General features: G+C 39.8%; 1 protein-coding gene across 1 annotated transcript in view; it reads left to right on the top strand.

The window, feature by feature from the left end:
* The window catches only part of LOC126092360 (gastrula zinc finger protein XlCGF57.1-like), a 128985-nt gene that overhangs the window by 87058 nt on the left and 20917 nt on the right, over window positions 1–21010 (top strand). Inside the window, exons 9-10 of the mRNA XM_049907902.1 lie at window positions 13818–13927; window positions 20764–20905. Of these exons, the coding sequence (XP_049763859.1) occupies window positions 13818–13927; window positions 20764–20905 (252 nt within the window). The remainder of the gene's footprint in view (window positions 1–13817; window positions 13928–20763; window positions 20906–21010) is intronic.

Here is a 21010-nt window from a genome sequence, read left to right as displayed (position 1 = left end):
GATCCTCATTACCAACAAACACTGTCTGCCTGTGTCCATTCATGCGAATGGATAGTTTGTTGCTGGTCATTCCCACATAGAAAGCGTCACAGTGTAGGCAGGTCAGTTGGTAAATCATGTGGGTGCTTTCACACGTGGCTCAGTCTTTGATCGTGTACACCTTCCACCATATATATATATATATATATATATATATCTAAAAAGAAAGATGATGAAACTTACCAAACAAAAGCGCTGGCAGGTCGATAGACACACAAACAAACACAAACATACACACAAAATTCTAGCTTTCGCAACCAATGGTTGCCTCGTCAGGAAAGAGGGAAGGAGAAGGAAAGACAAAAGGATATGGGTTTTAAGGGAGAGGGTAAGGAGTCATTCCAATCCCGGGAGCGGAAAGACTTACCCTCTCCCTTAAAACCCATATCCTTTTGTCTTTCCTTCTCCTTCCCTCTTTCCTGACGAGGCAACCATTGGTTGCGAAAGCTAGAATTTTGTGTGTATGTTTGTTTGTTTGTGTGTCTATCGACCTGCCAGCGCTTTTGTTTGGTAAGTTTCATCATCTTTCTTTTTAGATATATTTTTCCCACGTGGAGTGTTTCCCTCTATTATATATATATATATATATATATATATATATATATATATATATATATAAAAAGAAAGATGATGAGACTTACCCAACAAAAGCGCTGGCAGGTCGATAGACACACAAATAAACACAAACATATACACAAAACTCAAGCTTTCGCAACAAACTGTTGCCTCATCAGGAAAGAGGGAAGGAGAGGGAAAGACGAAAGGATGTGGGTTTTAAGGGAGAGGGTAAGGAGTCATTCCAGTCCCGGGAGCGGAAAGACTTACCTTATGGGGAAAAAAGGACGGGTATACACTCGCGCACACACACACATATCCATCCACACATATACAGACACAAGCAGACATATTTAAAGACAAAGCAGAGATCTCTGCTCCGTCTTCAAATATGTCTGCCTGCGTCTGCATATGTGTGGATGGATATGTGTGTGTGTGCGAGTGCACACCCGTCCCTTTCTCCCCACAAGGCAAGTCCTTCCGCTCCCGGGACTGGAACGACTCCCCACCCTCCCCCCCAAAACCCACATCCTTTCGTCCCTCCCCCTCCCCCCCCTCCCTCCCGACGAGGCAACAGTCTGTTGCGAAAGCTTGAACTCTGTGCGCATGCCTGCGTTCGTTTGTGTGTCCGTCGACCTGCCAGCACCTTCATCTGGTAAGTCACATCATCTTTGTTTTTAGGTATATATATATATATATATATATTTAAAAAGAAAGATGATGAGACTTACCCAACAAAAGCGCTGGCAGGTCGACAGACACACAAACAAACACAAACACACACACAAAACTCCAGCCCTCGCAACCAACGGCCGCCTCGTCAGGAAAGAGGGAAGGAGAAGGAAAGACAAAAGGATTGGGCTTCAAGGGAGAGGGCAAGGAGCCACTCCAATCCCGGGAGCGGAAAGACCCACCTTAGGGGGAAAAAAGGACAGGCCCACACTCGCACACACACACATATCCATCCACACATACACAGACACAAGCAGACATTTGTAAAAGCAAAGAGTTTGGGCAGCCCAAACTCTTTGCCTTTACAAATGTCTGCTTGTGTCTGTGTATGTGTGGATGGATATGTGTGTGTGTGCGAGTGTGGGCCTGTCCTTTTTTCCCCCTAAGGTGGGTCTTTCCGCTCCCGGGATTGGAGTGGCTCCTTGCCCTCTCCCTTGAAGCCCAATCCTTTTGTCTTTCCTTCTCCTTCCCTCTTTCCTGACGAGGCGGCCGTTGGTTGCGAGGGCTGGAGTTTTGTGTGTGTGTTTGTGTTTGTTTGTGTGTCTGTCGACCTGCCAGCGCTTTTGTTGGGTAAGTCTCATCATCTTTCTTTTTAAAGATGATGTGACTTACCAGATGAAGGTGCTGGCAGGTCGACGGACACACAAACGAACGCAGGCATGCGCACAGAGTTCAAGCTTTCGCAACAGACTGTTGCCTCGTCGGGAGGGAGGGGGGGGAGGGGGAGGGACGAAAGGATGTGGGTTTTGGGGGGGAGGGTGGGGAGTCGTTCCAGTCCCGGGAGCGGAAGGACTTGCCTTATGGGGAGAAAGGGACGGGTGTGCACTCGCACACACACACATATCCATCCACACATATGCAGACGCAGGCGGACAGATTTGAAGACGGAGCAGAGATCTCTGCTTTGTCTTTAAATATGTCTGCTTGTGTCTGTATATGTGTGGATGGATATGTGTGTGTGTGCGAGTGTGGGCCTGTCCTTTTTTCCCCCTAAGGTGGGTCTTTCCGCTCCCGGGACTGGAATGACTCCTTACCCTCTCCCTTAAAACCCACATCCTTTCGTCTTTCCCTCTCCTTCCCTCTTTCCTGATGAGGCAACAGTTTGTTGCGAAAGCTTGAGTTCTGTGTATATGTTTGTGTTTATTTGTGTGTCTATCGACCTGCCAGTGCTTTTGTTGGGTAAGTCTCATCATCTTTCTTTTTAAATATATTTTTCCCACGTGGAATGTTTCCCTCTATTATATTCATATATATATATATATATATATATATATATATATATATATATATATATATATATATATATACCTAAAAACAAAGATGATGTGACTTACCAAATGAAAGTGCTGGCAGGTCGACAGACACACAAACGAACACAAACATACACACAAAATTCAAGCTTTCGCAACAAACTGTTGCCTCATCAGGAAAGAGGGAAGGAGAGGGGAAGACGAAAGGATGTGGGTTTTAAGGGAGAGGGTAAGGAGTCATTCCAGTCCCGGGAGCATGTCTGCTTGTGTCTGTGTATGTGTGGATGGATATGTGTGTGTGTGCTAGTGTATACCTGTCCTTTTTTCTCCCTAAGGTAAGTCTTTCCGCTCCCGGGATTGGAATGACTCCTTACCCTCTCCCTTAAAACCCATATCCTTTTGTCTTTCCTTCTCCTTCCCTCTTTCCTGACGAGGCAACCGTTGGTTGCGAAAGCTAGAATTTTGTGTGTATGTTTGTGTTTGTTTGTGTGTCTATCGACCTGCCAGCGCTTTTGTTTGGTAAGTCTCATCATCTTTCTTTTTAAATATATTTTTCCCACGTGGAATGTTTCCCTCTATTATATATATATATATATATATATATATATATATATATATATATATATATATATATATATATATATATATATATATATATATGTGTGTGTGTGTGTGTGTGCATTTTCTATTTCGGAAAATGATCTTTTGGCCGCAACCTTACAACCTTATATGTATAGTAGCCTCTTTGTTGTGCATGTCTGTGACTCTACATCTTATATGTATGGTGAGTAGCGATATATCTTTTTCATGGCAGTGTGATGGACAATGGTTGATTGGACTTGTTATGTTATTGAATAATCTTACAGGCTCCTAATATCTAGAATATCTTATAAATCAGCTTCCAGCAATATTGGAAGAGGTTCTTTTGGCTATGAGGATGTATGTTCTTCCAGCATGTTGGGCCCCTGCACATTCTAGTCATCAGGTGAAATATATATAAATCTAAAATACCTTGGAAGATGGATCCACAGAATGATGATGATTGTTGGTCACCCAGCTACCTGGATATTACTCCTTTCTTTCTTTCTTTCTTTTTTTCTGGGGGAGTGGTTGAAAGCTGAACTCTACAAATAAAAAGTACACACAAGAGATGAAATGATAATGCAGATCATGAATAGGGCTGCCCCCCATAAGTAATTCCAGAATCACCTTAGCAGAGCTACAGTAGACGTGGTGGTATCAAGAGAATTTCCAAGTCCACTGACATTGGAGGTGCAATTTATGATTAACACAATTATTTGCATTTTCTTAACACCTTTTCTGAGTATTTGTTTGGGTTGAATTTTAACAGCTGGATCTCTGTAACCAATAAATAGTGAAAACATGGTATATATGGAATGTTTTATTCAAATTAGCCTATACTATCAAACCTAAAAAAAATTACTGTTTACCACAGGCATAACATTTCAATGCTGTGCAGTGAGTGAAAACAGAAACCATTTTATTATTATATTCAGTGAACCAATTTTGGAAGACTGAATTCAATATTTAGCTTTCTCTCTCTCTCTGTAATCTTCAGTTTTGATGCCAATATACCGTATTTACTCGAATCTAAGCCGCACTTTTTTTCCGGTTTTTGTAATCCAAAAAACCGCCTGCGGCTTAGAATCGAGTGCAAAGCACGCTGAAGTTCTGAAAAATGTTGATAGGTGCCGCCACAACTAACTTCTGCCGTCGAATATATGTAGCGCTACACAGGCATCCTTTGTAGACACAAAGATAAATACTGGCGCCAAAACCTCTGCGTCAATAAATAAAATTAAAAAAAAAAAATTGGAAGACGAGCTTTTTTTCTCCGCCCGAGTTTCGACCACTGCATTTTCATACATTATCCAACGAAGTAAATACAAATTCCGTATTGTTCATCTTCGAATTTCAATGTACTACGAAAATCCGACTGGTAATACTGGGATTTTTGTCAATATGGCCAACTCTACGTTCTGAATTTTTTCCTACCTGTGAGATGAGATGGTTGCTAATAGGAACCTGATGAAATGTGAATCACATGCAGTATTCTCTTCACCATAAGAATAATACGAATATAAACATTTTGCCATGTATTCTTTCGTGTTTGCTTCTATCTCATTTAAATCCTGTCTGCCAAATAAACTACGAAACTAGAGTGAAACAACAGCAAACGCGGCAGAATATACATATCGTGTCATGTTTATATTCGTATTACTCTTATGCCTAATAGTGATATAGTCAGAAATGAAGCACGGCAACTGACTAGATTTTTAAATCTAAGATGACTAATTTCTGTGCAGAATTTGATGTACTAAAGAAGCGGCCGCAAAGATTTTCAAACGGAGAAAAATTTTCGCCAAACTCTCATTCAGAACATGTTCTATCATACGCAGTCTATTATTTGGTTCTTGTTGATCATTATCAAAGAAAGCAGCAGTGTAAGTAACAACAAATAGCAGTCTCTTGCCATTGTTTCGCTAATGAGACGATTCCTCTCTTTTTTTTAATTGTAGGCGGCGGTAGCGCGCACAAAAGCAAGCCATGCCGCGAGCAGCGACAGGCCGTAAACACGCACTATCAGAATGTGACAAACAATGCATGACACAGTATAGTAATGCATTTTCAGCTTAGAGTGACTGACGTAAACACCTATAACATAGAAAACGGCACTTATCAGATCAAAGCAAAATAAGCAATCGATTCAAACCAGACGAAGCACGTGAAAAAGGAAGGTATCCGTATAAATACGGACGGAGCGCCTGACGCATAGCAATGGCTACCTGGTAAAGCTTAACTGCTAAGCTTTCGACTCGAACCAAACTACTGTAGCTGTATCGTCATTCATTCGACCTAAATTGTGTCTCATATTACAATGGACCAACTTTGTTTCGATTTGGAGGTGCGGCCTAAAACTTCTCTCTCCCCTTGAATTTCGAGTCTCAAATTTCAGGTGCGGCTTAGATTTGGGAATATTTTTTTTCCTTTATTTCGAGTCTCATTTTTCAGGTGCGGCTTAGATTCGAGTGCGGCTTACATTCGAGTAAATACGGTAATTACCGAGCAGCTGTGTAGATAATTTTGATCCAAGCTTTCTTTGCAGCTTTCTTACTAGCAGCTGTATAAACATCAATACTTAAACATTGCAGGCAGAAGCCCAAATGAGAGCCCCACATTGTGTTGATGGCCCGCCTTAGCAGCTCATATTAATCTATGATTAAAATATGCAGGAGAAGTCATCCAACCCAGAGAATTACACCGGGTGAAGACATAACATCTAAATTATAAACAATCAATAGTATGATATAGAATAGATATAACAAAAATCGTTATCTGAAAATGCAAAACAGATGTAGAACGCTATAATGAAGCATCGTTATACAAAGCATTGTGCAAACTAGAAATATTGATTATTGGAGGTGGATTGGTACTCAAAGAAATAACATAAGAAATAGAAACACAATGATTCAGTCTGCACTGCACAAGGAAACCAAGCAAGCTGGCTCAGTGATTAACATTACATTCAGGAGGATCGGGGTTCAGATCTCTGTCCACCTACACAGGTGTTTGGCAATTTCTCTGCATTGCTTAAGGCAAGTGCACCTGGAAGTAACACGGAGCTGAAATATGAGAGTTAAGTTTGAGAGCTCCCATATAACACTAACAAAAATGTGAAGCTCAAAGATGAAAACAAAATGTCTCAAAGATGAAAACAAAATGATATAGCAAGGTTGGGAACAGGGTGTTGGACATTGTTGCTGTAGGCAGTTTCTTTCTCAACTGTTTTGAGTGAAATACTCGTAATTGTCACGCCAATGTCAAAAGCTAGACAAACTTTGCATATTACTTCATAGATCACGTGCGTTTCATTGCAGCCTGCCCTCACCTTGATAATATTTTTATATTGCATTTGACACATTTAGAACAAGTTTCCATATCATATGTGTCTGTACACTTTTCATTCATTAATTCACAAACTGTTTTCTGTAAATCTTCATTCTGAAGGAAAGCCTTCTAGGATGTGGAAGAAATCAAGAGACATTAATAGACAGGAGCAGCCAGTACCAGATGATGTGGCAACACTAGCAGATAATCCAATGACAGCAATTAAACGTACAGAAAACCTCAGGGAATGTGCTGAAAGAGTTGATCTCTAAATATCCTTCCAAAAATACCAGGTACATCTGCTCAAAACATCCTGTTCAAGAACTAATCACAAAATATGAACAAATCGAGAGAGCGTTCTGCACTTCTAGTACTTAATTGAAATATGTGAACCTATAAGGGAATGAAAATGGCACAAAAAATTGATTGTAAAGAAAAGGATCTTATGGTGAACTCTAAAACAAAGAAATATATGAATATATGTCCATACATAGAAAAATTGGGCACTATTTAGAGTTATCAAGCGTGAAGTGTTGTATGCTAGCCAAACACGTGCACTTTACAGAGGAGGTGATCTGGAAGATATCCTAAAAGAAGAACAAAATTCTAAATAAGATACTTGGGCTCCAAAACAACAGAAACTGGATATAGACATAAGAAAAGGTAGATTGAAATTTTATTGGCATCTCCACCAAATTCCAACAAGAAAAGGCTGAATCTCATACAACTCGGACACTATTTATGACTGATTATCATTTTATTGTTCTTTAGAGTATATAGCCATTGTTCAAATGGCTCTGAGCACTATGGGACTTAACTTCAGAGGTCATCAGTCCCCTAGAACTTAGAACTACTTAAACCTAACTAACCTAAGGACATCACACACATCCATGCCCGAGGCAGGATTCGAACCTGCGACCTTAGCGGTCTTGCGGTTCCAGACTGCAGCGCCTAGAACCGCACGGCCACTTCGGCCGGCATATAGCCATTGTCTGCAAATAGTCTGAACAATAATATGAATACATTAAATTATCATTTTATTGTTCTTTTAGACTTTATAGTCATTGGTCTGGCAATAGTCTGAATCATAATATGAAAACATTAAATTAGTTTGTGGGTGGAGGATGTACATAGAACAACTCAAAGCCATACCCTGGATCCCGCAACTCAAAAATGATTTAGTATAGGCTCGTTATCAGGAGAAAGAAAACTGGCATTCTACGGATCGGAGTGTGGAATGTCAGATCCCTTAATCGGGCAGGTAGGTTAGAAAATTTAAAAAGGGAAATGGATAGGTTAAAGCTAGATATAGTGGGAATTAGTGAAGTTTGGTGGCAGGAGGAACAAGACTTTGGCCAAGATAGATACGAAGCCCATGCCTACCACAGTAGTACAAGTTTATATGCCAACTAGCTCTGCAGATGATGAAGAAATTAATGAAATGTATGATGAGATAAAAGAAATTATTCAGGTAGTGAAGGGAGATGAAAATTTAATAGTCATGGGTGACTGGAATTCGAGAGTAGGAAAAGGGAGAGAGGGAAACATAGTGGGTGAATATGGATTGGGGGAGAGAAATGAAAGAGGAAACCGTCTGGTAGAATTTTGCACAGAGCATAACTTAATCATAGCTAACACTTGGTTCAAGAATCATAAAAGAAGGTTGTATACATGGAAGAATCCTGGAGATACTAGAAGGTATCAGATAGATTATATAATGGTAAGGCAGAGATTTAGGAACCGGTTTTAAGCTGTAAGACATTTCCAGGGGCAGATGCGGACTCTGACCACAATCTATTGGTTATGAACTGTAGATAAAAACTGAAGAAACTGCAAAAAGGTGGGAATTTAAGGAGATGAGACGTGGGTAAACTGACTAAACCAGAGGTTGTACAGAGTTACAGGGAGAGCATAAGGGAACAGTTGACAGGAATGGGGGAAAGAAATACAGTAGAAGAAGAATGGGTAGCTCTGAGGGATGAAGTAGTGAAGGCAGCAGAGGATCAAGTAGGTAAAAAGACAAGGGCTAGTAGAAATCCTTGGGTAACAGAAGAAATATTGAATTTAATTGATGAAAGGAGAAAATATAAAAATGCAGTAAATGAAGCAGGCAAAAAGGAATACAAACGTCTCAAAAATGAGATCGACAGGAAGTGCAAAATGGTTAAGCAGGGATGGCTAGAGGACAAATGTAAGGATGTAGAGGCTTATCTCACTAGGGGCAAGATAGATACTGCCTACAGGAAAATTAAAGGGACCTTTGGAGAAAAGAGAGCCACTTGTATGAATATCAAGAGCTCAGATGGAAACCCAGTTCTTAGCAAAGAAGGGAAAGCAGAAAGGTGGAAGGAGTATATAGAGGGTCTATACAAGGGCGATGTACTTGAGGACAATATTATGGAAATGGAAGAGGATGTAGATGAAGATGAAATGGGAGATACGATACTGCGTGAAGAGTTTGACAGAGCACTGAAAGACCAGAGTCGAAACAAGGCCCCGGGAGTAGACAACGTTCCATTGGAACTACTGACGGCCTTGGGAGAGCCAGTCCTGACAAAACTCTGTCATCTGGTGAGCAAGATGTATGAGACAGGTGAAATACCCCCAGACTTCAAGAAGAATATAATAATTCCAATCCCAAAGAAAGTAGGTTTTGACAGATGTGAAAATTACCGAACTATCAGTTTAATAAGTCAAAGCTGCAAAATACTTATGCGAATTCTTTACAGACAAATGGAAAAACTGGTAGAAGCCGAACTCGGGGAAGATCAGTTTGGATTCCGTAGACATGCTGGAACACGTTAGGCAATACCGACTCTACGACTTATCTTAGAAGAAAAATTAAGGAAAGGTAAACCTACGTTTCTAGCATTTGTAGACTTAGAGAAAGCTTTTGACAATGTTGACTGGAATACTCTCTTTCAAATTCTAAAGGTGGCAGGGGTAAAATACAGGGAGCGAAAGGCTATTTACAATTTGTACAGAAACCAGATGGCAGTTATAAGAGTCGAGGGGCATGTAAGGGAAGCAGTGGTTGGGAAGGGAGTGAGACAGGGTTGTAGCCTGTCCCCGATGTTATTCAATCTGTATATTGAGCAAGCAGTAAAGGAAACAAAAGAAAAATTCAGAGTAGGTATTAAAATCCATGGAGAAGAAATAAAAACTTTGAGGTTCGCCGATGACATTGTAATTCTGTCAGAGACAGCAAAGGACTTGGAAGAGCAGTTGAACAGAATGGACAGTGTCTTGAAAGGAGGATATAAGATGAACATCAACAAAAGCAAAACGAGGATAATGGAATGTGGTCAAATTAAGTCAGGTGATGCTGTGGGAATTAGATTAGGAAATGAGACACTTAAAGTAGTAAAGGAGTTTTGATATTTGGGGAGCAAAATAACTGGTGATGGTCGAAGTAGAGAGGATATAAAATGTAGACTGGCAATGGCAAGGAAAGCGTTTCTGAAGAAGAGAAATTTGTTAACATCGAGTATAGATTTAAGTGTCAGGAAGTGGTTTCTGGAAGTATTTGTATGGAGTGTAGCCATGTATGGAAGTGAAACATGTACGATAAATAGTTTAGACAAGAAGAGAATAGAAGCTTTCGAAATGTGGTGCTACAGAAGAATGCTGAAGATTAGATGGGTAGATCACATAACTAATGAGGAGGTATTGAATAGGATTGGGGAAAAGAGGAGTTTGTGGCACAACTTGACAAGAAGAAGGGACTGGTTGGTAGGACATGTTCTGAGGCATCAAGGGATCACAAATTTAGCGTTGGAGGGCAGCATGGAGGGTAAAAATCGTAGAGGGCGACCAAGAGATGAATACACTAAACAGATTCAGAAGGATGTAGGTTGCAGTAAGTACTGGGAGATGAAGAAACTTGCACAGGATAGAGTAGCATGGAGAGCTGCATCAAACTAGTCTCAGGACTGAAGACCACAAGATTTTCTGCGCTTGTGGACTGGGTGTTGTGTTGTCATCATCAGTGCATCCTCACCACCGGCACGCAAGTCGCCCAGTGTGGCATCGACTGAAATAAGACTTGCACTTGGTGACCGAATTTCCCCTAATGGGGCCTCCCTGTCAACAATGCCATATGATCATTTCATTATTTTTTTGATGCAATTGTATTGTTTAATGTTGCAAGTGGGTCATTAGCGTGCTGTAACACTTGCACGGGGCTTCATTAGTTAACATTAGTGTTAACTGAAATTTACATCGTTGAATCAAAATATTCAGGAAAATGATAAGCATTTTGTAGAATAAAATTATTTTTTAAAAGAGCTTCCTGTAATGTTTTGTTTGTTTTTCGTTATTCCCATATCCCCTGATGAAAGAAAAAATATATAAGCTTAACATATATTTTTCTTTCTTACTATTTGTATTACAATAGTCAGTGGTAAATAGCTGCCTGAGTTTTATGAGGATAATTCTCTTGTCCAGTAAGATGTGTTTTGCTTTCTGTGGCTCTTCTAACATAGAGTGTTAATGTTGTTATTGAATACAAGATACAGTCCTTTATAATTTGTGTTGTCAGTTTAATCCTCGAGCGGGCACGACATTTTTGATAACACAAGTGGGCACGAGACATATCTGGTACACATGTAATGAATAGCTGTTGTTATGTTACCAAGAGAAACATGGATGAGCAGAATCATAGTTTATTCCTAGTTTTATTACACAATGATAAAATAAACTTACATTGTATGAGCTAAATTACTATTTAATTAAACAATAAAGAAATAAACATTCATTATATTATTCTGTAGCACCGTGCAAGTGTTACTGCACACTAATGACCCACTTGAAGCATTAAGCAGTACAGCTGCATCAAAAAAATAATGAAACGATCGAACCCAGGCCCACCTGCATGGGAGTCAAGCACGTTACCACCCAGCTAAGCAGGTGGACACAGTTGTGAGATCCCTGTCAACTGCTTACATGATTACTAATAATCTCGTAGATAACTGACTATCACTGTGGGATTATGCTGCCACCTTGGAAGTGGGGTCATTTTCTAGCATAGCTCGTAATTTTTTCCTCACATAGCTCGCTGTTTATTTTATGTTACTGCTGATCACGTAGACATATCACAACACAACTTCTCACTGCGTTAGCTGAAACTGTAATGAAGGAACAGGTAAAGGCTCACAATTGTAAAACAGCAATGGAAAGGTACAAACAACTTTTTTTGTGATTGGCACACTTTATACATAGGCACGCCCACTTGAGGATTAGAGGTGTTGCTCTAACAACATTTCTTTAGCAGAAAATACAATAAAGACAATATTATGAAAAGGATAGATTGGTACTCACCATATAGTGGAGGTGTTGAGTCACAGACAGGCACAACAAAAGACTGATAAATATGTGAGCTTTCGGCCTGAAAGGCCATCTGCTGATGTAGACAAAAAACCACGCGCACGGTTGAGGCATGGGGGTTACGGGAACATAGGCTATACTGCAGGGAGAGTTCCCAGCTTCGCAGTTCAGAGAAGCAAATGCTAGTAGGAGGGATTCAGATGGCGCAGGTTGTGAAACAGTCATTGAAGTGAAGAACAGTGTTGGGCAGTGTGCTCAGCAACTGAGTGGTTCAGCTGTTTCTTGGTGACAGTTTGTTGATGGCCATTCATGTGTACAGTGGACAGACAGCTTGTTGGTTGTGATGCCCATGTAGAACACAGCACAGTGGTTGCGGCTTACCTTTTGGGTCACAGGACTAGTTTCACAGATAGCCCTGCATTTTATAAGATGCTTGTGACCGGACTGGAGTATGTGGTGGTGATGGTGGTGGTGGTGGTGGTGGTGGTGGTGGTGGTGGTGGTGGTAGGATGTGCGAAGACAAGACTTGCATGTAGCTCTGTTACAGGGATATGAGCCATGTGGCAAGGGGTTGGGAGCAGGAGTGGAGTAGGGATGGACGTGGATGTTGTGTGTGTTCAGTGGGCGGCGGAACATCACTGTGGGAGGGGTGCATAGAATAGTGCGTAAGAAGTTCCTCATTTCAGGACACGACAACAGATAGTCAAAACCCTGGTGTAGAATGTGATTCAATTGCTCCACTTTTGGGTGGTACTGAGTGGTGAGGGAATGCTCCTTAATAGCTGGATGGTGGGGCTTTGGGAGGAGGTGGAGAGATAAGGCACAGCAGGTCTGTTTCTGTACAAGGTTTGGAGGGTAATTTGAGTCTGTGAATGCCTCAATGAGACACTTGGTATGTTTTGAGATGGATTGCTCGTCACTACATATGCAAAGGCCATGGGTAGCTAGGCTGTATGGAAGGGACTCCTTGGTATGGAATGGATGGCAGCTGTTGAAGTGGAGATATTGCTGGTTGTTGGTAGGTTTGATATGGACGGAGGTAATAATGTAGCCATCTTTGAGTTGGAGATCAACATCAGGGAAGGTGTCTTGTTGTTTTGAAGGGGATCAGGTGAAGCAAATGGGGGAGATTATGTTGAGTTGTGGAGGAATGTGGATTGGTTGTCTTCACCCTTGGTCCAGACCATGAAGATGTCGTCAATAAATCTGAAGGAGGTGAGGGATTTGAGATTCTGGGTGGTTAGGAAGAATTCCTCAATGGTGCATGAATACGTTGGCATAGGATGGTGCCATACAGGTGCCCATTGCTGTACCAAGGATTTTTTTATAGGTGATACCTTTAAAGGTGAAGTAATTGTGGGTGAGGATATAGTTGGTCTTGGTGACCAGGTAGGAGGTTGTAGTTTTGAAATCCATTGGGATTTGCGAAATGTAGTGTTCAGTAGCAGAGCAAGGCCATGGGCATTAGGGATGTTAGTGTAAAGGGAGGTGACATCAGTAGTGACGAGCAGGGCACTGTGTGGTAAAGAAACAGGTACTGTGGAGTGTCAGTGGAGGAAATTGTTAGTGTCTTTTATATAGTGAGTAGATTGTGGGTAATAGGCTGAAGGTGTTGGTGTATAAGAGCAGAGATTCTCTCAGTGGTGGCACAGTAACTGGACACAATGGGGTGTCCCGGGTAGTCGGGTTTATGGAATTAGGAAGCATATAGAAGGTAGGAGTGTGGGAAGTGGTAGGGATGAGGAGATGTATAGACTCCAGAGAGAGGTTCTGGGATGGGCTTGAGGATTTGAGGAGAGACTGGAGATCATGTTGGATTTCTGGAATTGGGTCTGTTGGTGGACAAATCTAACAGCTGGCTGAATCCTTTCACCAGGTAATCCTTACAGATAAAACCCAGACATAACTTTTAATTTTTTGTTAGTAAAATTGTGACTTTTCACATCTGGAAACAGTAGATTATCATGTGGAAGTTGTGAATTTTGAAAAGGATTCTTTTCTTTTAAGGTGAGAGGCCATATGCATGTGATCTCTGCCCAAAGAGATTTCCTTCAAGTGGTGCAATGAAGAAACATCGACGGATGCACACAGGCGAGCGGCCTTATGAATGCAAGGAGGTAAGTGAAAATGAATAAGTACTAAAATTCTAGTTTGAAATTAGGAGTTTCTGTGCTGGAGCTGGAAACATATTAGAAAAAAATTGATAGTAAAGTGTTATTATTAACAGAAGAGTGGAAAAAGCATCTGCAACACCAAGGCTAGACCAGTATACGAAAAGTATATATCACCACCAAGAAATGACTGTTTAATGTGACAGAGGTTATCAAACTTTTGGAGTACTGAAACCATGCAGCAGCTATTTGCTGAAGAAATACCCCATGAGTTCAAAAAATTTTGAGACTGAATTAATAAAAAATAGAGAAACATTAAGATAGTTCTTTTAATGCTTCAGGTATCCTACATATCTCCACCCCCGACTTGAATACAATGCACAGAAAGTTCATACAAACAAGTGACCATCAAAAAGTCCTTCTTTGTGATGTTATTCAACTGGTGCTTCACATTGGTTTGAATGTTGGTTATGTCATGAAAATGTTGACCCTTCATGTGAATTTCTGTGCTTTGCCTTTTTGTAGTAGGTTCATATAGATAACACTATGTTACATTACCCGTGATGATTTTTTCCAATAAAGAATTGTTGCGTTTTGCATATCAGTCAATTTCCAACACGTGTCCATGCGTTTTTGTTTGGAAGTCCAGGTGTGTGAGACAAACTTTGCAGACACTTTTCTCCAAAAAATTCTGGAGGAGTACCTTGAACACTTGATTTAGAGATGTTGCTTTCATTGCAATTTGTGGCACAACAATGTTGGCAAGCTGATGTCGCATGTCCACTACTTAACAGCGCCTGCTCCGAAACATCTGGTTGAATGTGTGTCTGTTGTTTACAGTCAGTAATTCAAGGTGCCACTACAGTTACGGTGCGGACATTGCTTATACGCCAGGGATAAAATCAGTCTCAGAACTTTTTAGACGGTTAGTGTATGTACTATGAACCATTGGAGGAATAACATACAAGTTTCAAACACAAGGTGATTTACAGAGACACAGAATGACTCACAAGTGCTTATCTTCAGGAGGTGAAATTAAAGTACATGTAAAAGTGAAAACAATAATCTCCTTCCTCAGAGAGGGAAGGGAGCTAAGTCGGGAAGATTAGAAAGCAGCTGCAGACCACTTGTACCCCAGGATGAAGGGGACTCCAACTGTTGTGAGGAAGAGAGAAACAAACATTTTTTGTTGTATGAAATACACTAGAACTTAACTTTAAAAAAAGTAATTTAGTCAATTAAGGTAAAGGAATTCTTCACAACTGATTCTCTGAAGCCAGGTTGTTCTACCATAAGCTGTAGCCTATTAGTAAAATTTCTGAAATGGTCTGACGAGCAAAGCTGATCATACAACACATTTTGTCTAGTGGAATATTTAAATACGTAAAGTTTTTGAAGTAAAAAATTGAAATAATCCAGAAAAAAAGTATAATAGTATAATATAAGTATATATATAAGTATAATATAACTATTGTATGCTCTTTTTGTCTTATGCCTAACTGCCCAGACTGTACATATTAATGTTAGTACTATTTACAAATGATACTTGTAGATACCCATGATTAATTCCTATTAAACAAATAATATAATCTTTCTTCTAATAAAAGAGAGAGCTTTCATTAATAGTACATAATAAAGATCTCTATTCACAGTATGTTCTACAGCTACACCACCTCCCTAATTGTGCCAAAACATGTTTGTAGAATACATATACAAATTTGACACTAAATAAACTTTTGGGTGGTGGTGATTTTTAAAATTGTTATAATTTCTGCCCTTTCATATACTGCAGAGTGATAAATAATAAATAACTTCACTCCTTGCTGCCCTAGCACTTATTAATGGTATATTCTGGATGGTGGCCATATTTTCACTTTTGCCTGTCATGATGTCAGCTTTATGCTGTCATTGGGTTGCAATATACACAATGCACCATGAAGGAGTTATTCAAATTGGTCACAAAACAATATTCATACATGTATCGAAGGAAAATGCAAAGTCTTAAACATTGGCAGCTGATGGATGAATCTGTGATGCTGCAGCTGGCAAGGATAGCAAACAGGGAACAGGTATACTTGAAAAAAGAGACAGCATTGGTCGTATATTTTTCTATTGCAAAATCGATTTTCTGTCACTGAGTGACCATCTTCAGTGCATCCCAATTTGTTATACAATATAGCACTGAAGATGGTCACTCAGTGACAGAAAATCGATTTTGCAATAGAAAAATATACGACCAATGCTGTCTCTTTTTTCAAGTATACCTGTTACCCGGTCGTAGTGCACAAGACAACATGGAGTCGCCAATCAATAAAACAGGGAACATATCAATATCAGGCCATAAAGTCTTTGCGAAATTCATTCCGTGCACTCAGTTGGACAGGAACTATGCCCTGTAGACCAACGTGTGAACAATATACACAGTTGTCAGTGTTTGAGAGAGGATGTGTATTTGGGCTCAAAGAAGCTAGTTTAAATTGTTCGATATTTAAATAGGAGTGATGTCACAATGACTTTGCCAGGAATACGAGGTGTGACAATAAAGTAATGAGGCTGATGTGAAAAAAAATGTTGCTTACCGTTTTAGTCAAGTTTAGTGTTGTCTCCTTCAAAGTAGTACCCTTCTGACTGCACACACTTTTTCCAGAACTTCTGCCAATTGATGGAAGCATTTCTGGAACTCATCTTTTGTAATATCCTCCAAGACCATTCACAGCTTTTTGGACATCTTGTGATGTTTGAAAATGGTATCCCTTGACCGCCGTTTTGCTCTTGGAAATAGAAAAAGTCACACGGAGCGATATCTGGTGAATAAGGTGGCTGTGGTAGTACTGAAATTTGTTTTGAGGTTAAAAAATTGCTGTACTGACAGAGCAGTATGGGATGGTGCATTCTCGTGGTGCAGAATCCAGTTATTAGCAATGCTGGCACAGACACGAAGAACTCTTTTATGAAGTCTTTCTAAAATTTCTTTGTAGTAATATTGGTTAACTGTTTCTCCAGGAGGCACCCACTCCTTATGAACAATTCCCTTGGAATCAAAGAAGCACACAAGCATGCATTTCACTTTTGACTTTGACATACAAGCTTTCTTTGGTCTGGGTACTCCCTTTGAGCACCATTGCGAACTTTGGTGTTGTCTCCTCTCCAAAAGCCTTCTGAAGCTTATGTTAACTTATTACAGCACAACTCACGACACAGCAGTTGCATCGATGTGCCGCTTGGACTAGAAGCAGCTTATAGACCAAGGTCAAAGATATTGTGCCTATGCAAGCCTACAGGCTTGCCACATCTTGCAAAGAAAATCAGTCTCATTACTTTATTAAGCACATTTGCAGTGGTGTTGGACACATTCAGCCTGGACTCCTGTTGTCTGAAGTAGAATTGTCTTCAACGATGAGTCCTCCTTCGAATTGAGCCCCGATGACCAGCAAACACGTGTCTGGAGACACCCCTGATTGTGGTGGGATACCAACCTGACTGTCATTCGCCATGCAGCTTGACAACCAGGAGTTATGGTCTGGGGTGCCATTTCATTTTCAGGACCCCTTTGGTGTCATCCATGGCACCTTCACAGCAGCAGAAGTGCTGTCAACAGTATTCTATGTCGGCAAGGTTGTTGGAGCTCTCCCCAGTTGAAAACATTAGGAGCATTGTGGATAGGGCTGTCCAACCATCTTGGGATTTTGATTATGGGCAAGGCCATCCAACCATCTTGGATGCTCTAAGGCACCAGTTGAACAGAATTTGGATTGATATCCGTCAGAGAGGATGTCCGACAACTCTGTAAATCAATGACAAGCTGAATAACTGCATGCATAAGGGCCGGAGGTGGACCAGTGTGTTTAGACTTGCTCAATTTGTGATGCTCTTTCTATTGAATAAATAATTTAATTTTTTTATTTTATTGTAATTTGTTTTCCTTGGCATTTATTTTAATTCCCTGAATGAATATAAGCCAAGAAGAAACACGTCAGTGGGTGACATAGGGGAGAGTGTACAAGTACACATGAATGAAACAGTGTGATCATTACCATAGGTTGAATCACGTAATTTAAATATTTTTGACAATGTGGAAAAGTGCAGTAGAACAATGAAAATGGTTGTATTCATGTTCACAACCAGTGGCAATGGATTTGAAATCCTTGGTTTTCCACTAAATGTGGATAAGCTAATAAGTTGCATTTCGAAAAGTTGTGTAGCTAATCCTAATGATCTAGGGTAGGATTTGAAGTTCTAACTGTGTGACATTTTGGTATGTACAGAAGCATGCCTGAACACTGACACCCATCTTGAAGTGGCTTCTGACTGTCCTGACTACTGTTCAACAGCCTCAGGCACTGTGCTGCTTAGTGCTTGTTTGTAACTATTGAAGAAAAGACATGTTAACACCAAAGCTGCTGTTTATTTACCAGTTGACTTGTTACAGGCTTTGCCCATTATCACGAGCCACCTATCACAAAGAACAAAATTTGTTAAAATTGGGTGTTAGAATGTTGATGATGAAGACATCAGTAATAAAATGGTTCAAATTGTAGTAGTTTAAAAGTAAAAGTATCTTCTTGCTTGTTGCACCTTAAGTTTTTTATTTAATTTGTGCACCTGTTAGTGTTTTACCTTACGTGCAGGAAGCAAAAAGGCAATTTTCTTTGAAACTAATGCAATTTGAATACAGCTGCTGTGAAAATGGCCACTAGAAGAAACTTGTTATAAAGCGGTTCATATCGTAACTGCTTCATTTAATTGTATTTAGGATATGGTTGGTGTGGACAGTTTAGTTTACATCATCGTACTTAACTCTATCTCATATCTGCATTAAAAGATGTCACGGATGTAATTACACCTTAAGTATTATGTTAATGTATGTGCATAATATATTTGTTTCCTTAAATGTGATACCTTTATCACCCAGCATACGGTAAATGAGCCAGTGTGACCCACAGTGTAATCCAGTAAGAACAAATTCTCCATTGTGTATAAAACACCGTTATCATGTGGAACACATCATGCTTGATAATGAAGGTACCGAAATTAAGAAAAATGTATATTATGCATGTACATTCATCTAATAATTGTAAGGTGTGACACAAATATGAGATAAAAAGGCATAAAAGAGGGTAAAAATCGTAGAGGGAGACCAAGAGATGAATACACTAAACAGATTCAGAAGGATGTAGGTTGCAGTAGGTACTGGGAGATGAAGAAGCTTGCACAGGATAGAGTAGCATGGAGAGCTGCATCAAACCAGTCTCTGGACTGAAGACCACAACAACAACAACAACAACAACAACAACAACATGAGATAGGTAAGTGTGATGACATAAACAGAAGTGTCCACACCAACCAATCCTGAATAAAAATATGTAGGTAGTTATCATATGAACCTTTTTATCACTGATACCTTTATTATCCACTTCAAGCACATCCACTAATAACGAATTTAGTTCTCTGTAATATGTGGCTTTTGTAAATTGGCAAGTCCCAGAACTAGTCATCCAGGAAGTAAACACCAGCTTTGGTGTTAGTTTTTTTTCCAATATTTGAGAGCTGCCAGACGTGACATACTGAAAATGTTTATAAAATGTTTGTAACTAGTTATCATTTTTGCAACACTCTGTTTCTGCGAAAGGAACTACAAAGTAACTTTTAAAAAACAATCTAGTGGGCAGGCACACCTAGTGTAGGCTACCCACCAGATGGCCCTATTGCATGCATTCGTGACATACAAGCATAGTTACTGCCTACCTTGCATCAGAACAGATCCACCTGAAAAGAAGTAACAGTGGTTTAAAATGCAGACTGTTTGGAAAGGAAGAAGCAGGAAAATATTAAGTGAAGTACTAATATTTTTGTGCTCTTAATGTATGGTAATAGAGCCAAGAGAGACAGAAAAAAAAAAAAAAAAAAATAAAAGTTCTCATCTGTGAAGAAAAGTGAGGCAGTAATAAACATGTCAGATGTTGATATAAAACACAAATACTACATTTACAGTAATCCGATGCAACAAACATGTCAGTGAATCTGAAAGACGTGGACCTATACCTCTCACTAAACAGACAATATTCTTTGAAGTTGAGGTAGTGTAGTAATTGGTGGTGATAAAATCAGTTGTTACATAGCTGCTTCTTCAGCATTACAAGTTTGAGTACAAATAAATCGCAGAAAATAATAACTTTTGATTCTTCTAGAGTCAAACAGAAACAAAGACTTCCAGAGATGAATATCTCTTGGCAGTTAATGTGTCCTGGAGGTTCACTGAATAACTCAAATGTTAGTGGTGGAGAACACCAGGAAGCATGCTAGTATCAACCACTATCATAGTACATGCACATGACTTTGCTGGCATTCAAGTGAATTCATTTCCTTACATAGTTTACTGTCAGGTAATAGCATCCAGAAGGAAGTACTGTATAAACATAATGAGTACAAGACTATCAAATGCTTTCAGCACAGTGTGTTAGTTTAGTAAGGTATGCAGGAGAGCGTCTGTGGAGTTTGGGCTGAGAGGGGGGGGGGGGGGGGGGAGAGAGAGAGAGAGAGAGAGAGAGAGAGAGAGAGAGAGAGAGAGATTCTAAGTGTCATGTCTTGGAACTTGTTCAGGCAAAAGTCTTGTTTTAAGCAACAGTTGTAATTTAATACAAAAGCAATCTGCACCTTGAGTTATACATACTATCTGTAACAGAAACAGGTGTTTTAGTATTTCTGCAGCAGTGTCGCATCTGCTATCTTCTACAAAATAACATTAAAATTTTTGTGTTACACCATTGTATTGTTTTGATGGCACAGAACCAGTGTGTATATTTGTACATGTGCATCAGATAAACTATTTTCTTTTTTTGCAGTGCTATGCCAAATTTGCAGCACGGGAAACATTAAATCGTCACATACGTACGCACACAGGTATCAGGCCTCATATCTGTCAGTTTTGTGGCAAGAGTTTTATACAGTCTTCTCAGCTTCGAGCTCACATCTTCCATCATACAGGTATTTTTAAAAAGGAAAAGTTTTACACAATTTGTTCATGAACTTAGAGCTTTAAATTGAACTTTAGAGTAAGTATTGTTTTGTTGATGTTAGAAATAATTAGTC

Source organism: Schistocerca cancellata, chromosome 7 (assembly GCF_023864275.1).
Source record: "Schistocerca cancellata isolate TAMUIC-IGC-003103 chromosome 7, iqSchCanc2.1, whole genome shotgun sequence".
Taxonomy (NCBI): Eukaryota; Metazoa; Arthropoda; class Insecta; order Orthoptera; family Acrididae; genus Schistocerca; species Schistocerca cancellata.
The sequence above is the reverse complement of the archived record's forward strand: the minus strand, read 5'-3'. Positions and strand labels throughout refer to the sequence as shown.